This window comes from Mytilus trossulus, chromosome 3, assembly GCF_036588685.1.
Source record: "Mytilus trossulus isolate FHL-02 chromosome 3, PNRI_Mtr1.1.1.hap1, whole genome shotgun sequence".
In the NCBI taxonomy this organism is placed as follows: Eukaryota; Metazoa; Mollusca; class Bivalvia; order Mytilida; family Mytilidae; genus Mytilus; species Mytilus trossulus.
The window spans coordinates 83,352,506-83,369,452 of NC_086375.1; the positions used below are offsets into that span (position 1 = coordinate 83,352,506).

Consider the following 16,947-nt stretch of genomic DNA (forward strand, 5'->3'; position numbering starts at 1 on the left):
TTTGGAATCAATAAAAAACTTAATTCCATCTTAGAATCAAATTCACCAGCTAGTTGATAACGCATGCATATCTAGGAACAAATGTATGGTTATCTCAAATATGTTGAGGTTGGGCACAAGAATCTAAGTCTTCTGGGCCAAAATCAATATGCCTTATCAATGAAAACCAATGAAATGCAATGTAGTAATAGATGGACTACACACCTGGTTGAACCCCCTCAGGGATATTGGAAGGCTCCAGTATAACTTCTGTTGGTTTATCATTCACATCAGACAGATGTATATTTATGTCAAAGTAAGCCTTCATCCTAGGGTTACCATCATCTCTAGCCATAACTGTAACTGTCCTTTTCTTACGCTTCTCTCTGTTTAACAAACAATATGTTCCACCTTCTGATGGACACTTTTCATTAGAGTCTTTGGCTACCTACAAAAAGTTAGATAATGAATTTGTGCAGGGTATAGATAAATTAAGTCTAACCAAACAATGCATTTTTTCAATAGAAAACAAAATATAACATCCTTAAAAAAATATTGCTAACAAATCTATGATCTGCATGAAGCATTTCTTAAATTTAATAAAATTGTTCTCAATGCAGTTTGTAACGTATTCTTGATGGTCTTATTTTTTCAATTATAATTTTATTGGATAATTGTTCTGTATATCATCAAGGAATTTCACTTTTAGACTACAATGTTCTCTGACCTGTAGAGTATTAAATTTCTGAATGATTGTGTTACCTTTAAGCATGTTTGTCCATTTTCAATGTATGTTGCAAACATCTTGTAATTGGAGTTAACCAGGAGAAAGGACAAAGTTTGGTTAGGGTCATCATCCACTCCAGAAAAACAGCCAACCGTCGTATTAATCATACTATTCTCAGGTATAGTATCAGGAGTCAGCTGAAATGGAGAAATAAATATTTCTTAAATAGTATATTGCTTCATAAAGACTTGAAATTAAGTATAGAAATATTGACTGACAAATAGTCATTTCATCGAATCCTTAAATATCCCTACACAGAAATAACTTAGCTTACTTACAGAAATTATAAGCTCTGATTCCCTTCACAGATTTGGCTATACTTTTTTTACCTTTTGGATTATAGCTCTTCATCTTTTATATAAGCTTTGGATTTCAAATATTTTGGCCACAAGCATCACTGAAGAGACATGTGTTGTCGAAATGCGCATCTGGTGCAAGAAAATTGGTACGGTTAATTTTATTATTACCACTTGGTCGATGCCTCTGCTGGTGGTCTATTAGTCCCGAGGGTATCACCAGCCCAGTAGCCAGTGTACTTCAGTACTGGCATGAAAAAAACGATTTTTTGTGTTATTAAAATTTGCTGTTACAAAATATTAGAAATTATTATAAATTAAGGAATGCATCTCCCTCATGCAAAATTCTGATTCCCTTCACGGATTTGGCTATACTTTTTTGACCTTTTGGATTATTGCTCTTCATCTTTTATATAAGCTTTGGATTTCAAATATTTTTGCCATGACCATCACTGAGGAGACATGTGTTGTCGAAATGCGCATCTGGTGCAAGAAAATTGGTACCATTAATTTTATTAGAGACTATATCTGTAATAAGTAGGTTTATTTTGTAATGATATACAAATTTCAGTTAATAATAAAAAAACATCAAGTAAAAAAGCCTGATCATTATTTCACATTTACACATTTAATTCTTTTTTTTTAAATCCTGATACTGATTCCAATTAAACTAAAGTTTATAACAGTTCTAATCAACTGTTTATGTTGGTATATATTTAAATGTATACATACATAAGCAGCCTTTGGAGGATCATTAGCATTCAAAATTTCAAACTGGAATATTTTCTCAAAGAAGGCTTTATCTAAATCTGTGGTTCTTATTGTTATATTCCACCTAAAAGAAATAAGGAAGAACATGAAAACATTATACACTGTATCTTCATGAAGTTAAATTTCTGTCAGTACCATATATGCTATAACTCATCAATCATAAAATAATTTTTAAGTCTGAGTTTAAAAAATAAAAGGAGAATGTATTTTGTTTTGTCTCAAGTATTTTTAAAACTTCATGATTAAAGCTTATAAACTGTTGATACAGAGATATGTCTTTTCTGTCAACAACAAAATCTAACAAAAGGCAATCTATTAATCCTATCAAACTGACTTAATCAGAAAACTTAAACAATTGTTGACATTGCCCCCAATGCCACTGGAAAAGCAACACCCATGTCTCACTTTCAACAACTTTCATTGCAGGCAAAACAAAAACCTGTAAAAACTAATGTTCCATTAATATCAATGAATAGTTATGTTATACTGATGTAAAGCAAGAAAAAAATGTATTATAAGTGAAAATCAAGTGGAATATTGTCAAATAGTAGCTTACTTATTTGGTTGGTCTTCGAAGTTAGCCTTTACTTTCAGACAAAGTCTGTGTTGTAATACTTGGAATCTGTTGGAGACATCACTAACGATCGTATAAACATGGCTATCGTAGACATCATCAACAGTTCCCATGTAAATACAATAACCTGCTTCTGTATTCTCTGGAATCGTAGTCTTAGAAATGTCAATGTTAATCTGAAATTCAATAATATATAATGTACAACATATTATTTTTAGGGTGAAATAATATGCAAGATGATAGTAAAAGTTGGTCCAAAGAAAATGATCTGTTGTTTTGTAATCCAATTCGTAAATGTTTGGTTTGTACAGACATCTCGAATTTTCTGGAGAATATTGAATTACTTTAACAATATTCATAAAATCAAGTTTCTTCAATTTATAGCTGATAAACCAGGGAACGGCAGAAATTTAAAACAAAATTATCATAGAAAACATGTAAAATACAGGTATGCAAAACTTTAACACCCTCTCTTTTTGTGTACTGTTGTTTGTCAGCACTTGCGACTGTCAAATCGACAATTGACGGTTGCAACTTTCCAACTACAGAACTGTTATTCCTTAAATGAAGTCCAATTGAAATATCTATTGTTTCAATGCAACCTTTTAATTGGTTAAACATCTACATAGTCTAAGAACAAAATTTGACCCCCTTATAATATTCAGTTAACTTACATCAGTTGGTGGGTTATTAAATGGACTACAGAAGATTTTAGGTGTGGACCATTTTGAGTCCTTTTGACAGGTGACATAATTCATATTGTCTGGTTGAGTAATTATAGTCCAATCACCTTTACAAACTGGTGTACATGTTGAATTGTAACTCTGCAAATAAATAAAAAAGAACGAATTAACTGTTAAAAACAAAAGAATGATCCATGCATTTTATGTCCTATCATTATACATGTTAATCAGGAAATAATCATCATTATTACAAATTGTTGATTAGGCCACACCAATTTAATTTCTTGTTCTACGGATTTTTGGACTCCAAAAATTGGGGCGAGCGAGCGATTTGAAAATTTTAATAAAAAAATATTTAATTTGAAATTTTTTGAGGCGAAGCTTAAAAAGTAAAGGCGAGCGATTATATTTTTTTTTTGTAAACATAAAATAGTAGGTTTTGACTATATCAAAACTTCATTGATCACTTGTACCTTGACATTTCTTTAATTTATGAAGTATTTTTTCCCTGTTCAACAAGAACTAATTGATTAATTCAATCTGGTCTATGTATGTGTCACTGAAAATGAGATAATTCTCCATCCAAGTCATAATCAGGTTCAGAACAACCCCTTAATGTTATGATTATTAACTTATGAATATCCATTTTATGAGGTTATGAATATCCCTTTTATGAGGGGTCAATATAAGTTATAATATATTATTTTTGTAAAAATACTTTAAGTACAAAAGGGCTTGTATTTTCTCAAAGAACTATAATATTTGGCATTAAATGGTCAAAAAATGTCCAAGAATTTTGTAATATTCCTGGACTTTAACCATGTTAACACATTTACTTTAACAGTTTAATATTATTCAAAACAAGTGGACCCATCCCTCTTTTAGAAAAGTTGTTTAAAATGTATTTCTCCTCTTTTTGAGTAAAACATTCTAAATTGTCAAAGGTTTTGTATAGTAGCACTATTCAAATCTTAAGTATTTCTATTTTCTTTTCTACAACAGTAAACCTGGTAAAATGACCCCTTCAAGGCCAAGTTGTCTGAGGGAGGGTTGGTCCCAACCTGATAATAACAAACATAGGTCAAAGTATGGCCTTTTACACAGAGCTTTGATCAAGACCAACCAGCAAGCTATAAGGGACCACAACTTAGTATTGTACAAAATTCGAACAGGAAAACCAACAAACTAATTTATATTTCCAAACGGGAAAATACCAATGAACTACATCAACAAATGATAACTGCTGAACGACAGGTCCCTGAATCAACAGGACAGGTGCACAAACCTGCAGCGTGTATGACCGTCGCCATACATTATAATTACAGTTAAAGGCAAATCCTTCAGAAGTTCTTTGTACTTTATTTTAACAACGAACATTTTTTTTTGTAGGGAATATAAGTTAAGGGGGAAAGAAACCAACGTTTTGTTCTGTACTGGTATTTCCGCTATAATGTATTTATATCGGAGCACTCCCGCTTGGAATAAATTGGTTTCATGCTGAAACAAATATTCTCGCAGATATTTACAGTGTTGTGGGTGTTGATAGGTTTAAAATCGCAATATAAAGGCAAGACTGTGATTTTAAAAACCGTGAAATATTGCGATCTTTTTATAATATTTACCAAAAAACGGTGCGGGAAATGGACATGTGTTCATTTCCGGATGCGGGAAGCGGGAATATAATAAAAATAAAAAAAATCTGTTTTGAAAAAAATAGGTGCGGGCAGGTCCGTCGAACAAGGAATCAAATTGGTGTGGCCTTAGCACTGTTTTTATAATAGTCAACAACATAGCTGATAAAAAGCTTTGATATAAATTTCATAGATATCTGGCAAGAATTATACATCTGAGAGCCCTTACATTGCTGGATGGAGTAACATCCTGTATTTTTATGTCCCAGGCAAAGCAACAGGCAGGGGAGACAATAATGTTTGCCTGTTAATGATCGATAAAGTGTACTGAGTGTTTTATCATTTCACTAACAGTCATCTCCTCTGAAACAGTATTATTTCCCTTCAAACAGTCTTAAGTATAGTTACTTTACTTACGTAGGAACAGGTATTAAACACTGGATATTTACAGCTTGACAGATAATATCTGGTAGGTGGACAGTACTGTAAGACTGGTATTGGTGGACAATAGATAGGGTTACAGGAGATACCATCTGAAGCTAGGTTCATACCCTCTGGACATCCACATACACCTTGGTTACAGTAATCAGGATATTTACATGGTTCATGACAGTGATGCCAATCCTATAAATAGTAACAAAGACATGCAAATAACCGAAATAGTATCAAGTCAAACTATCCTTAGTAAGGTCAAATCAAACTTTGATAGAAAAAATCAACTATGATACAATAAAAGAGTTTCTATAAAACAGAGAAAAAAAACTTTTATCTACTCTTTATTATACATGAAAAATTTGATGATACAGAAATCAAATAATTTTTTTTTATGAATAAAGTTCATCCTAAAAGTTCTTTCACATCATGCTCAAATAGTACTAAACTAACGTGCCATTATACATAAGAATTTTTGTCTTGATTCATAGGTTCAGATTCAATACTTTATTAAAGTCTCACCACAAAGTTATAAGAAGATGTGGTATGAGTCCCAATGAGTTCATTTTAAAAATACTGAATTGGTCAATGATTATTTGAACAGTTTAACTCCTTTGTCATTAGGTTTCTCAACATTGATAAAATCTGTTAAGGTAACAGATGTAGTTTGTAGAAATTATATATTTTTTCTTTGTTTACTATCATTATTTTAAAATAAATACAATGTACAATGCACCTGCATACGGGGTGTATATATCTCTCAATTGATACGATATTCCCGTGCTTGCATTTCCTATCATGATTTTCTTGAAAGAGGGTTACTGCTCACAAGGAAGCTATTAAATCAAGAGTTCCAAATGGTGAAGTTGAAATCATCCCTTCGTAAATTTTACGGATGCCATCACGAGTTGGTTGACCGTTATGAAATAACCATTTCACAAATGATATCGGATATGTTCCTTGCGTCGTAACTGCAATCCCCTTCCCTTTCATGAATTTGACCTACCGAATTGGACTATTTACCGGATTTGTAATCACATAGGCAACACGACGGGTGCCGCATGTGGAGCAGGATCTGCTTACCCTTCCGGAGCACCTGAGATCACCCCTTAGGTTTTGGTGGGGTTTGTGTTGTTTATTCTTTAGTTTTCTATGTTGTGTCATGTATACTATTGTTTTTCTGTTTGTCTTTTTCATTTTTAGCCATGGCGTTGTCAGTTTGTTTTAGATTTATGAGTTTGACTGTCCCTTTGGTATCTTTCGTCCCTCTTTTATGCAGTAACTTGGGGAGTGACCCTAAAATATATGGGAATGCAACCATGAAAACTTTACCACTTATATAGAATGTGCAAACAATATTTTTTTGCTACAATTTAAATTTTTTCCATTCAAACTGAAATTGTTTAGTATGAATTATTCTATTATTAATATTTGTTTTTAAACTTTAAATGTTAAAATACATTAAAAAGTCTGTACATTGTATTTATTTTAAAATAATGATAGTAAACAAAGAAAAAATATATAATTTCTACAAACTACATCTGTTACCTAAACAGATGTTATCAATGTTGAGAAACCTAATGACAAAGGAGTTAAACAGTTCAAATAATCATTGACCAATTCAGTATTTTTAAAGCATGTACAGTTTTGTCTAGGTATCATTATCATTTTTTTCATCCTCCTGATCATGACAATGTGTATCTTTCTTTCAGATTTGATATTCAACTAGCTCCTTTTATGTATTATTTGTTTTAAAGAGTATATATATTGTCCAAGGATGGATTTATAAGTGTTTTTATTAAATATCAATATATAACACTTTCTACGTTTTTCTACAGAAATCCATATTATGTGCCTCTATTTTGTTCCAATTCGCCATATCTTAATAATACAAAAATAAAGTGAAATGCAATTTCTTAAAAGTATGTGAATTATTTTTTTAATGAAGTCATTCATAAATTTCACAGTCTAGTAAACAGTAAAACGCCTGTCTCTGATCTAATATAAGTCTGAGGCATGTATATTTTGTTTGATGACATATTCCCCAGATGTTACCAAATAAGTAATTAGGACCCCTGGTACCCTTTATCCATCAGAATAATCACTTTGAAATTAAAAAGAAGTACCAATAAGAATGTAATGTTTTCAAGGGTACAAATGGAATAAATTGGTAATTCATGCTAACCATGACATAGTTTCATGTCATAAAAAATTATTTGTTATTGCAACATATTGTGTCAAAGTTAAATGATTGGGGTTACTTTGTATGCAGATCACTATGTGAACTTAATCTGAATTAATATGAGCATGTGCAGAGAAATGTGGAGGGAAGTATCTATAATTTATTTTTTTAGTCTAAAGAGACATAAGATTGTGAACTTAATTTCATAGTTTTATAATTACATTAGATGTATGTTTCATCATAATACTTTATTTTGATTGGCTAACTGCACAGCAATTGTTATTCCGTAAGCAATTGCATCACTCAATAAAACTTTTCATTCATGATAGCAGGTGGTCCCACAATAAAGTGCACAGGTAAATAAAATACAAAATTTATAAAATTCGTGTTTTCATGATCATAGCTAAAAAATGTAATTATAAGTATTGAATGTTTCTTTTTGTAACTTTATAGGGTTGTAAAAGCGTTGACCGTGCGCACATTTTTATTATGAAGCGCTTCCGCGCTTCATACAAAATGTACTTCGGTCAACGCTTTTACACCCCAATTAATTTACAAAAAGAAGCTTTCAATTCTTAATTAACAACAATTTCTTCTTATCCAGAATATGGCTTGGCTATTACCCAAACTTGGCATATATCTTTATAAATGATTGACAGAGATATGTATTGACCGTCAGCAGAAAATTCTGAAAATTTATTGACCATGACCTAGGATGAAGGGTCTTAATATGCTGATATGTACTGTTAGTAATGCAACTTTAAAGAAAATATCATTGATTCATCATATGTAGTTTCTACCAAACTAATTTGTTAACTTAAGCTTAAATCCTAACATTTAAAATGGGTAATTAATTGACAGTTACTGGACTATCCCAAGTCACTGCCACCAGAAAAGCAACACCTGAATTTTCATAAAAAAAAAATCATAAAAAAAGGTCATGATTTCTGAGACTTTTGTCCTAGGGGAGACAAAAATGATTAAACATTATAATTTTAAACCAAACTTTATAAACCAGTTACAAAATGGGTAAAATAGACAAGAAAACACAGACCTGAAAACTTAATGCACCCTGCTGTATGCCACAATCAGTGTTACTTTACAAACAAACACATTGATGTTTTGTATGTTGCAATTTTTTCACAAGGTTCATGCAGTATAGTGATATTATAAACAGTAAAACTTACAATTGATGATTTACATTTGGCCCCATGACACTGTGGATTGACTTTGATGTTCCGTTTCCGTATTTGTATTCCTTTACTGCAATCTCTGATACAGTCTTCCCAAGGCTGCCATTCATCCATCTATACATATAAGTAAAACATATTAGACTTGCATGTTAAAATGTGCATTTATGAGTTTGCTAACTTACTATGTTAGATTTATCAAACCCAATACATTAGGTGTGTAAAAGAGATTAAAACAACACAGATTTAAATACTGGAATATTCAAAAATTTTAATCTAAGGAATCAATTGTAATGATTTTTTTTGTTTTTTTTTTCTTTAATGAAGAATTTATATTTGCTCCACTTTGAAAAACAACATTTCACATTTAAATTTTTGAAACAACAATTTTTTAACCATAATTATTAATATAAAAACAGAAAGATATTCCTTAAATAGTAAAAAAATATTTTTGTTTACATAAGAAGCCAACATTTAAAGTCAACATTCTATAATTAGCTAAAGATATCATTACTTTTAAATGCTAGAATAAATTCCATATCTCTTCATTGTGTTTTTATGACAAAATCATCATAAAAAGTTGTACATGTTTTAGTGCTTTCTAACAATTTGTTCACATAAACATATCAGCAATTGATCCGATGTCTATTGATAGAAGTCATTCAATAAAAGCTTTGATTTATTTATACTTTTCCATAAACACAAACATCAAGTTTTGAAATAAGAAATATATCATAAACAAATATACATCCTTTAGATACAAAATCAATTTCAAGATTGTTAAATAATGATAAAAAAAATCAAATTGAATAAAAAAATATCTATGAGGAGGATCACTAATGTTAGGTTTGATATTTGGTTGGCTTAATATCAGTTGCTCCAAAAAAACTGGGTTAGATTTATTTGTTCTGTTTCTATACTGAAGGCAATGACTAAACTGTTCATAACAAATATCATCTAAAACAATCACTTTATAAGTCTATCATCATGGCTCTTAGATAAACTTGTTGTTTTTCACATAACTTTGATGTATATAAGTTTATTGACTACTTGATAGTTGTTTACTTTAAATAATGATCAGTGACAAATATTTCATGCTATTCAGAACAAAATTATACTAACAAGTTATAGCTGAAGAAGGGTTGGAAAATTAGACTCACACTTGAAAAGAGAATATTACTGAATATGTTCAGTCCTTCAGTGCAGAAAGTCAACATCCTCCTCTCATGAAACATCAGATTATCGCCACTATTTTAGCCACTATTTAAGCCACTATTTCAACTAAATGTGGCTATATATATTTACACATCCTATAGGTGTAATACCACCATTGATTTCCCCTATAAGTCTTTGTTAAATTTGTACTTTTAAAAAAATGTGCAGAATTTATCTTTGATTGGCATGAGTAAAGTTTTATCCTAATAAAAAAAAACCACACATAACATTTTATTGCATTGAAAAAATAACTATCGCTGGAAGTTTAAAATGTTCACCTCTTTTTTAATAGGCATACAAGCTTTAGTAACCATGTAACCTCAAGTTTCCAAAATATTCTAAAGAAACCCAAAATAAAAAAATAATGTCTTAATATTGCTTTGAAATACCCAAGATATATGTTTTTGACTCTGAAATGTTTACGTCAATGAAATGTAGGATTAATTACCTACTTATTCTTGTCTCCTTATAAGCCTCCTGTATAAGGAGCACCACCATGAGTTATGGCATATAAAGGAGGACATTTGGAGCCTGTATCGGTACAAATTAATGTGAGCATTTGCCTACCCAATACCCCAGCTAGGCTGTGACGGGTCTTAAAACCAGAAAGTTAACTGTCCCAAAACATAATACAATGCAATAAAATAAACATACTAACTCACACACTCACCTGATTCGCTTAGTCCTCAAAGTATAAAAAAGTGCAAAACCATACATAAAATGGAACAAGGTCACCCTGGATGCCCCACAAATCGAACTGCCTTAGCCAAATAAGTGTAAGTTAATAATGAGGAATCGATTAGAAATACATATCAAAACTGCCAATTCCAAATGCCCTGCTGTATCAATGGTAGAGGAAAGCCTAAATCCTACTGAAAAGGATCTCGGAAAGAAAGTACTGATCCATTAGAAAAGCAATAACTCTTAGACATAAAAAGGTAGGTTTGATGGTTTCCAAGAATGAAAACTACCCATGCATCCAAAATGGGGAGAGCACGTCTCAATCAGATTAGTTGAAAAAATTTCTATACCCCAGTGACCCAGTCATACTTGTTCATATATTATCAGTAATGAATAAATAACCAAAACAAATTTGATAAAAAAAGTTGTCTGTACGGTTGCTTAATCATTTAAAGTTTTATATATTATTACAAAAAATTTAATCATATCACACTGATTTTCTATATAACCATTGAACTCTTGCTTTCTAATTTTTGAAATTAAAAAACAGAACAGAATTAAATTTAACATAAATACTTTAAAATGTCTAGGTTTTTCACGTGTATTTTTATATCAAAATACAGTAAATCATGCAGTCAGTATTTTACACATAAAATGTCATATATTCCTATAAACAAACCCCTATAAACCATTATTTCAAATTGTAAATCTTCATCACAATACAAACAATTGTGACACAAAAAACATCTGGAGATTAGAATCAAAATTCCAATTTATCTTCCTAAACTTGTGCATAAACATGTTTGTTGTCCAGACAAAACTGATTACAATAGAAATCCTTTGAATACAATGTACACATATGTTGTCTTAAAAAAAAAAAAAATCTGAGAATATGATACATGAACAAATTTACACAGTTATAAAGAAAAAGTAAAACTTATTCTTACACTAAACTCCAGAACCGTTAAATGAACTAAACATAAAATACATACAAGAATTACAAAAGAGTGCATTCCTTAACTACACATAAGCTTTGCCTGTAAAACCTCATATACGGCAGTTACACCTTATATGTATCTTTTGCTTTTGTATTTTTATGCTTGATATATATGAGTGTAGATATTTTTTCTTAATTAATTGTTAATCACTTTTAATACTTAGATTTAAATCTTATTATTATTGTCATTATTATCAAATACCTACCACACAATCTACACTTGAATTGTAACTCTCACAGGATTTGACATCTCTCAAGGTCGTATTTAGACATTGTTGACCTCCACAGTATGCAGGGGTCAGTAGTTTTCTAGATCTGAAAGCACTTCCTACTCCACAGTTGTTACTGCAGTCTGACCAGGATTCCCACTGGGACATCTGACAGTCTATCACCGTGGTAACATTACACACCATGTTTTCTAGGAGTTCTGGACAAGATTCTCCACCACAGGAATTTTGTGTTTCAACTGTTCTTTTTCTTGCACTATTTAAATAAAAGACCAGTAAACAATTTTTCAAATAGAACAATGGTATTTAATTTTAATTGGGTAGTGCCAGAAATTTCAGGGCATCAATTCCATCACGATTGGTCTGATATTGTACACATAAATGAGATTTCAGGTAAATTGCAACAGACTCATGTTTGTAATTATTACTAAACGACTTAAATCATTGAATTTTTAATCTGCAGTGATATTTTTTTCCAAAATAATAGATTTAGAAACATAAAATTTCACAAAATAAATGCAGATATCAAACAACATATAATGTACATGTGCAATGGCGTATAATGTAAAAATAAAAGTCAAAATTCATGAACAGTTTGAAACTATTATAGTTAATGAATTTTCATAAATTTTTCTATTTTAATGTTAGAACCATGAAAATATTACCACAATCATTTACAAGTAACATACTACATGTTACAGTTTTATTTAGATCATGCTGTAAATTATATTTAAAATTTGTAAGGGTTCTGGGGAACCCAGTGCCTCGCCTACTTTTGCTTTAAATCTCAGGCTCAACAAAAATGAGAAAAAAAAACAATCAAAATATTCCTCTTGATCATGTTGATACTATCTTTTGATTTTAAGAACCTTCTGTCCAAGTTTGATAAAAATCAAGGATAGTTAATAAATCTAATAAATGTTTTGAAAACTTAAACTGCAGAATGTATGTAATGTTAAGGTGGTATGGGAGTCTAAAATAAAAATGATAGAATTTGTTCATACTTTGCCAAAACGTAGTATCTAATGATATTTGTTGAAAAATATAATAAAAATGATAGGTCACCGCGCATTTTCTCAAGCTACAGGACGTGACAAAATGACACATTTTGTATGGATTATACAGGAAAAAACACCATTTTGTGATTAGAAACTAAACAAAATGATAGAATTGTTAAATACTTAAGGAAAAAATAGCTTTCAGACAATTCTTTGAGAATATCAAAAGAAAAGATAGGGTTACCGTACGTTTTTTCCGCCTTAAATACAAAAAAAGGAAAATTCCATGTAGAATCCTTCAGAAAATGCACTGTTTAAGAGTTACCTCCCTTTAAAATGCCAATTAAAAAAAAAAAAAAAAAAAAAAAAATAATCCAACATTTGCAAAAATATTAATATCTATAAGTCATATTCTTATAAATTGGTTCTTTTAAATGAAAATTAACATTAAATATCTGCATTCCTGCATCAAATTTTGCTAACTTGATAGAAAATCTGGACCTTTGGTTCTCTGTTTTTTACAATCCAAGATGGAGGAAGACACCCATACCACCTTAAGGAGGCTCGCGGGTATAAGATTTTCAGAAAAAAATCAAACATCCATTTTTCTTTACAAATTTTATTAATCACCTTTAGTAGTTGTTACTTTATCTTATGGTACAAGAATTTTTTCAAAAAAATCAATACATGTTGGCCCCAGGTTACTTTTAAAATTTAGATATCATTGAAAAAGCTCCAAATTATCTCCCTTTGGTGCAAACATGCCATTTTTTGTCTCTAAAAATGAAATATCTTTTTTAACTCATCGGTGACCTATATTTTTTATTGTTGTTTTCGAATAGGCTGTACATAAACTGAATAATTGTAAAATTTAACCAATTTCTGTAATTTAGTTCTTTTTTTATTTCGATATTACCAGAAAAAAAGGACATTTACAAAAATGTATGCTTTTTTCGAAGGCAGATTGTGAGCGTAAATGCACGGTGACCCCATTTTTTTATTTCATTTTTCCATTAGGTAAAAGATAAAGTTAATTTATAGAAAAATATAGAGAAATCCTAAATTAAATTAAAAAAATGATTTAGACCCGCGAGCCCCCTTAACTGGAAGAAAATCTAAGTCCATTTAAAAGTAAAATACAGAAAAAATGGAATTATCTTTTTCAAAATTTACTTCTGGATACTATCTTATGATCATAAATAAGCTTCTGTCCAAGTTTGGTACAAACCCAGGATAGTTTAACAAAGTTATTAAAATTTTAAAAACTTTAACCACAGAGTGAATTTAATGTTTCCCCGCAGAAAAAACTAAGTCCATTTATAAGTAAAATACGGAAAAAATGGAATTTTATTTTTACAAATTTTACTTCTGGATACTATCTTAAGATCACAAACAAGATGGGTGTCCAAGCTTGGTAGAAATCCAGTATAATAGTGTAAGAAAGTTATTAAAATTTCAAAAACATAAACACAGAGTGAATATTTGTGGACGCCGCCGCCCACGACGACATAGAGGACGACGGAATGTAGGATAGCTTAGTCTCGCTTTTTCGAATAAAGTCGAAGGCTCGACAATAAACCATTTAATTTGTAAATATCGCATATCTGCTCACTGTTTGAATATAGAGACTGGTCGATTTTATAATATTGAGAGACATCTGAGACTTTGTAATATGTGTGATAAACAAGTAATTGAAGATAAATATCATTTTATTTTAGTATGTGGAAAGTAAATTGAACTTCGAAAGAAATTTATCAAACCATATTATTGGAGAAAACCTTCTAATTTTAAACTCATACAACTGCTATCTGTTCGTAATGTAAAGGAACTTAACAATTTAGGGAAGTTTTTATTTCTGGCCGAGAAGGCACGTAATTAATTTAATCATTATAAATGCTTAATATGTGTTTTGTTTTATCATACTTTGCTGTACTGTTATATGGGTATACTTACTTATATGATTATTTGTCTAATTGTTTAAATGTTTCTTAAGTATTACCTGATACCAGTACCACAATCAGATGAACACAGACCCCATTCTGACCACTGTGACACCAAACAATCTTGTTTACAACAGGGTCCATAACATGCTGCACTGTTGAACAGTTCTGGACATGGCTGGCCTTGACATTCAGCAGGCGTAGTAACAGATCGTGTACGATTTTTAATTCCATCACCACAATATCCATTACCCAATTTACAGGATGTCCAGATAGACCACTGAGAAATCTAAAATAAAGGACTTCATTTATCAAATACAAGTATAGTACTTAAAAGGATCTACACCCAACTTATGAAAGAAGGTAGATAAAAAAATGTTGGCAATTGCTTATTTTTAAAATTTTAATACTTTTTAAAAAAAATGCTACTATACAGCCATGAATTAGATTTAGTCATTAGAATATGTAAATATATGTAAATATAGAATCCAAGAAATTGTACGAGTCAAAGAAACCATCGTGGTATATGTCATCTGAAAAACTTCTTTCATTGATTAATAATTATCAAATATCTTTAGACACTGTTAAACCAATTGACAACAGAAAACTAAGAAATGCCATGTTGAAAGATTGGGAAAAAAATCTCAGAACTCACTCAGAAGGAAAACTATGCACATATGTTACCTATATATCAAATTTTGGTTGTAAAAAATATCTTAATATTGTTAAAAAATTTGAAGATAGACGGAGTCTAACAAGATTTCGCATATCTGCTCACCATTTACTATAGAGAGAGGTAGATATAGTAATACTCCCCAACACAATAGAATATGTAAGAGATGTTGTAGTAATGAGGTAGAAGATGAAACACATTTTCTTTTCAACTGTGATAGTTTATCGGAAAGACATGATATCAATGATAAATAATTGCTGCAAGAAATTAAAAAACTTGACCCTACCCCAAAACTGATATGGTTGATGAATAATGAAGATGAGAATTTATTATCAGAATTATGCATGTTCATTAAGAAATATGAAAAGTTTTAATGGGATTTATCTCCCTCTACTACTTGTAATTTGAACTTTATATCTTCTCTATAGTGAGTTCTAGAGCACCATCCCTTGATGAATATTGCCCTGGGTAGCAATGTCAATCCTTGCTACTGTGCATTAATCATGAAGAGAATCACTTTTGGAGTAATCTCATATCTCATGTATCTGTATCTAGTTCTGAAGGATCTCTCCTTGATGACCCAGGCCCGTAGCCAGGAATTTCCAAGGGGGGGTTTGTTTGACTCACAAACTCGACTTTAACAGTCACAATTCGAACAGAACAGTGCTTATTTGTTTTCAAGGGGGGGTTCGTCCGAACCCCCTGAACCCCCCCTGGCTACGGGTATGTGACCTTTGCATTTTTGTGATGTAAAAGTCCCTCACTGCTGTGCACTGGTCATGAGGAGAACTACTACAGAATGAGATACTATATTCCTGGTTCTATCTTTACTTTTTTTTTTTCCCCTATTAATAAACTTTATATCATATTCTTTTAATATTAATTCAGCCTCATTACACTCAATGCCTCTTACCATAATTATATCCTACATTGCTCATATTATCAATTTATTATTTGTGTATTACGTATTCGTGTATTTCACAATGTTTCACTCATGTTTATGTGATCATTGTATTATGAAGTTTTTGTATCTTGCCCGATAAGGGCCTATAGTTGGTATAATAAAATAATGTCTAATGTCTAATGTCTAATGTACAACCATGCTTCTTTTTCATGCATATAAAGAAAATTTTAATTTATCTACATGTTAATCTCCCTGCTTATATTTCTGGATCCACCACTGACACAGGAGGAGGATTTATGATAGGTCAGCCCTCCTGGTGGAGCTACATATGATTGAAACATAAACTTTTTACTATTAAGTCCCAAATGTTGCCCAGTTATGCCACTTTTTTCAAACACAAGAACAATGTGTAGTCCCCCCTTTTCATATCCTCATTTATCTCTCCATGAAGAATGACAACTGCTATTTGTTTTATGTATATATCCTAAGATGCTCACCTGATACAACAAAACACAAAAAGATTGCAATAGACCCAGTTCATAAATATAAAAGCTTTTAAAACTAATGTCAATTATAATTGGAGGCAAAGGTTAAAATATGGCGCGAAAATGTTAATCAGAAGTCGATGATGGTAATGTCGTGTACAGTTTACGGTTATTTTTAAATTAGGAGATTACACCAGGGGCGAATTTAGGGAAACGCCAGCCCCTTCCCTCTCCATCCCCCATCTGAGCAATATATCAATTAAATATGTTTAAAATATAAACTTGTCCCACTCCTCACGTTG

General features: G+C 31.0%; 1 protein-coding gene across 1 annotated transcript in view; it reads right to left on the reverse strand.

The window, feature by feature from the left end:
• Positions 1 to 11,865, reverse strand: part of LOC134711088 (protocadherin Fat 4-like) — a 107,576-nt gene extending 95,711 nt beyond the window's left edge. The window contains exons 1-8 of the mRNA XM_063571522.1: positions 11,625 to 11,865; positions 8,523 to 8,642; positions 5,139 to 5,345; positions 3,082 to 3,231; positions 2,390 to 2,583; positions 1,795 to 1,897; positions 742 to 903; positions 205 to 427 (exon numbers count right to left, since the gene is read on the reverse strand). Coding sequence (XP_063427592.1) covers positions 205 to 427; positions 742 to 903; positions 1,795 to 1,897; positions 2,390 to 2,583; positions 3,082 to 3,231; positions 5,139 to 5,345; positions 8,523 to 8,642; positions 11,625 to 11,831 — 1,366 coding nt within the window. The 5' untranslated portion in view covers positions 11,832 to 11,865. The remainder of the gene's footprint in view (positions 1 to 204; positions 428 to 741; positions 904 to 1,794; positions 1,898 to 2,389; positions 2,584 to 3,081; positions 3,232 to 5,138; positions 5,346 to 8,522; positions 8,643 to 11,624) is intronic.
• Positions 11,866 to 16,947: the final 5,082 nt, after the last annotated feature.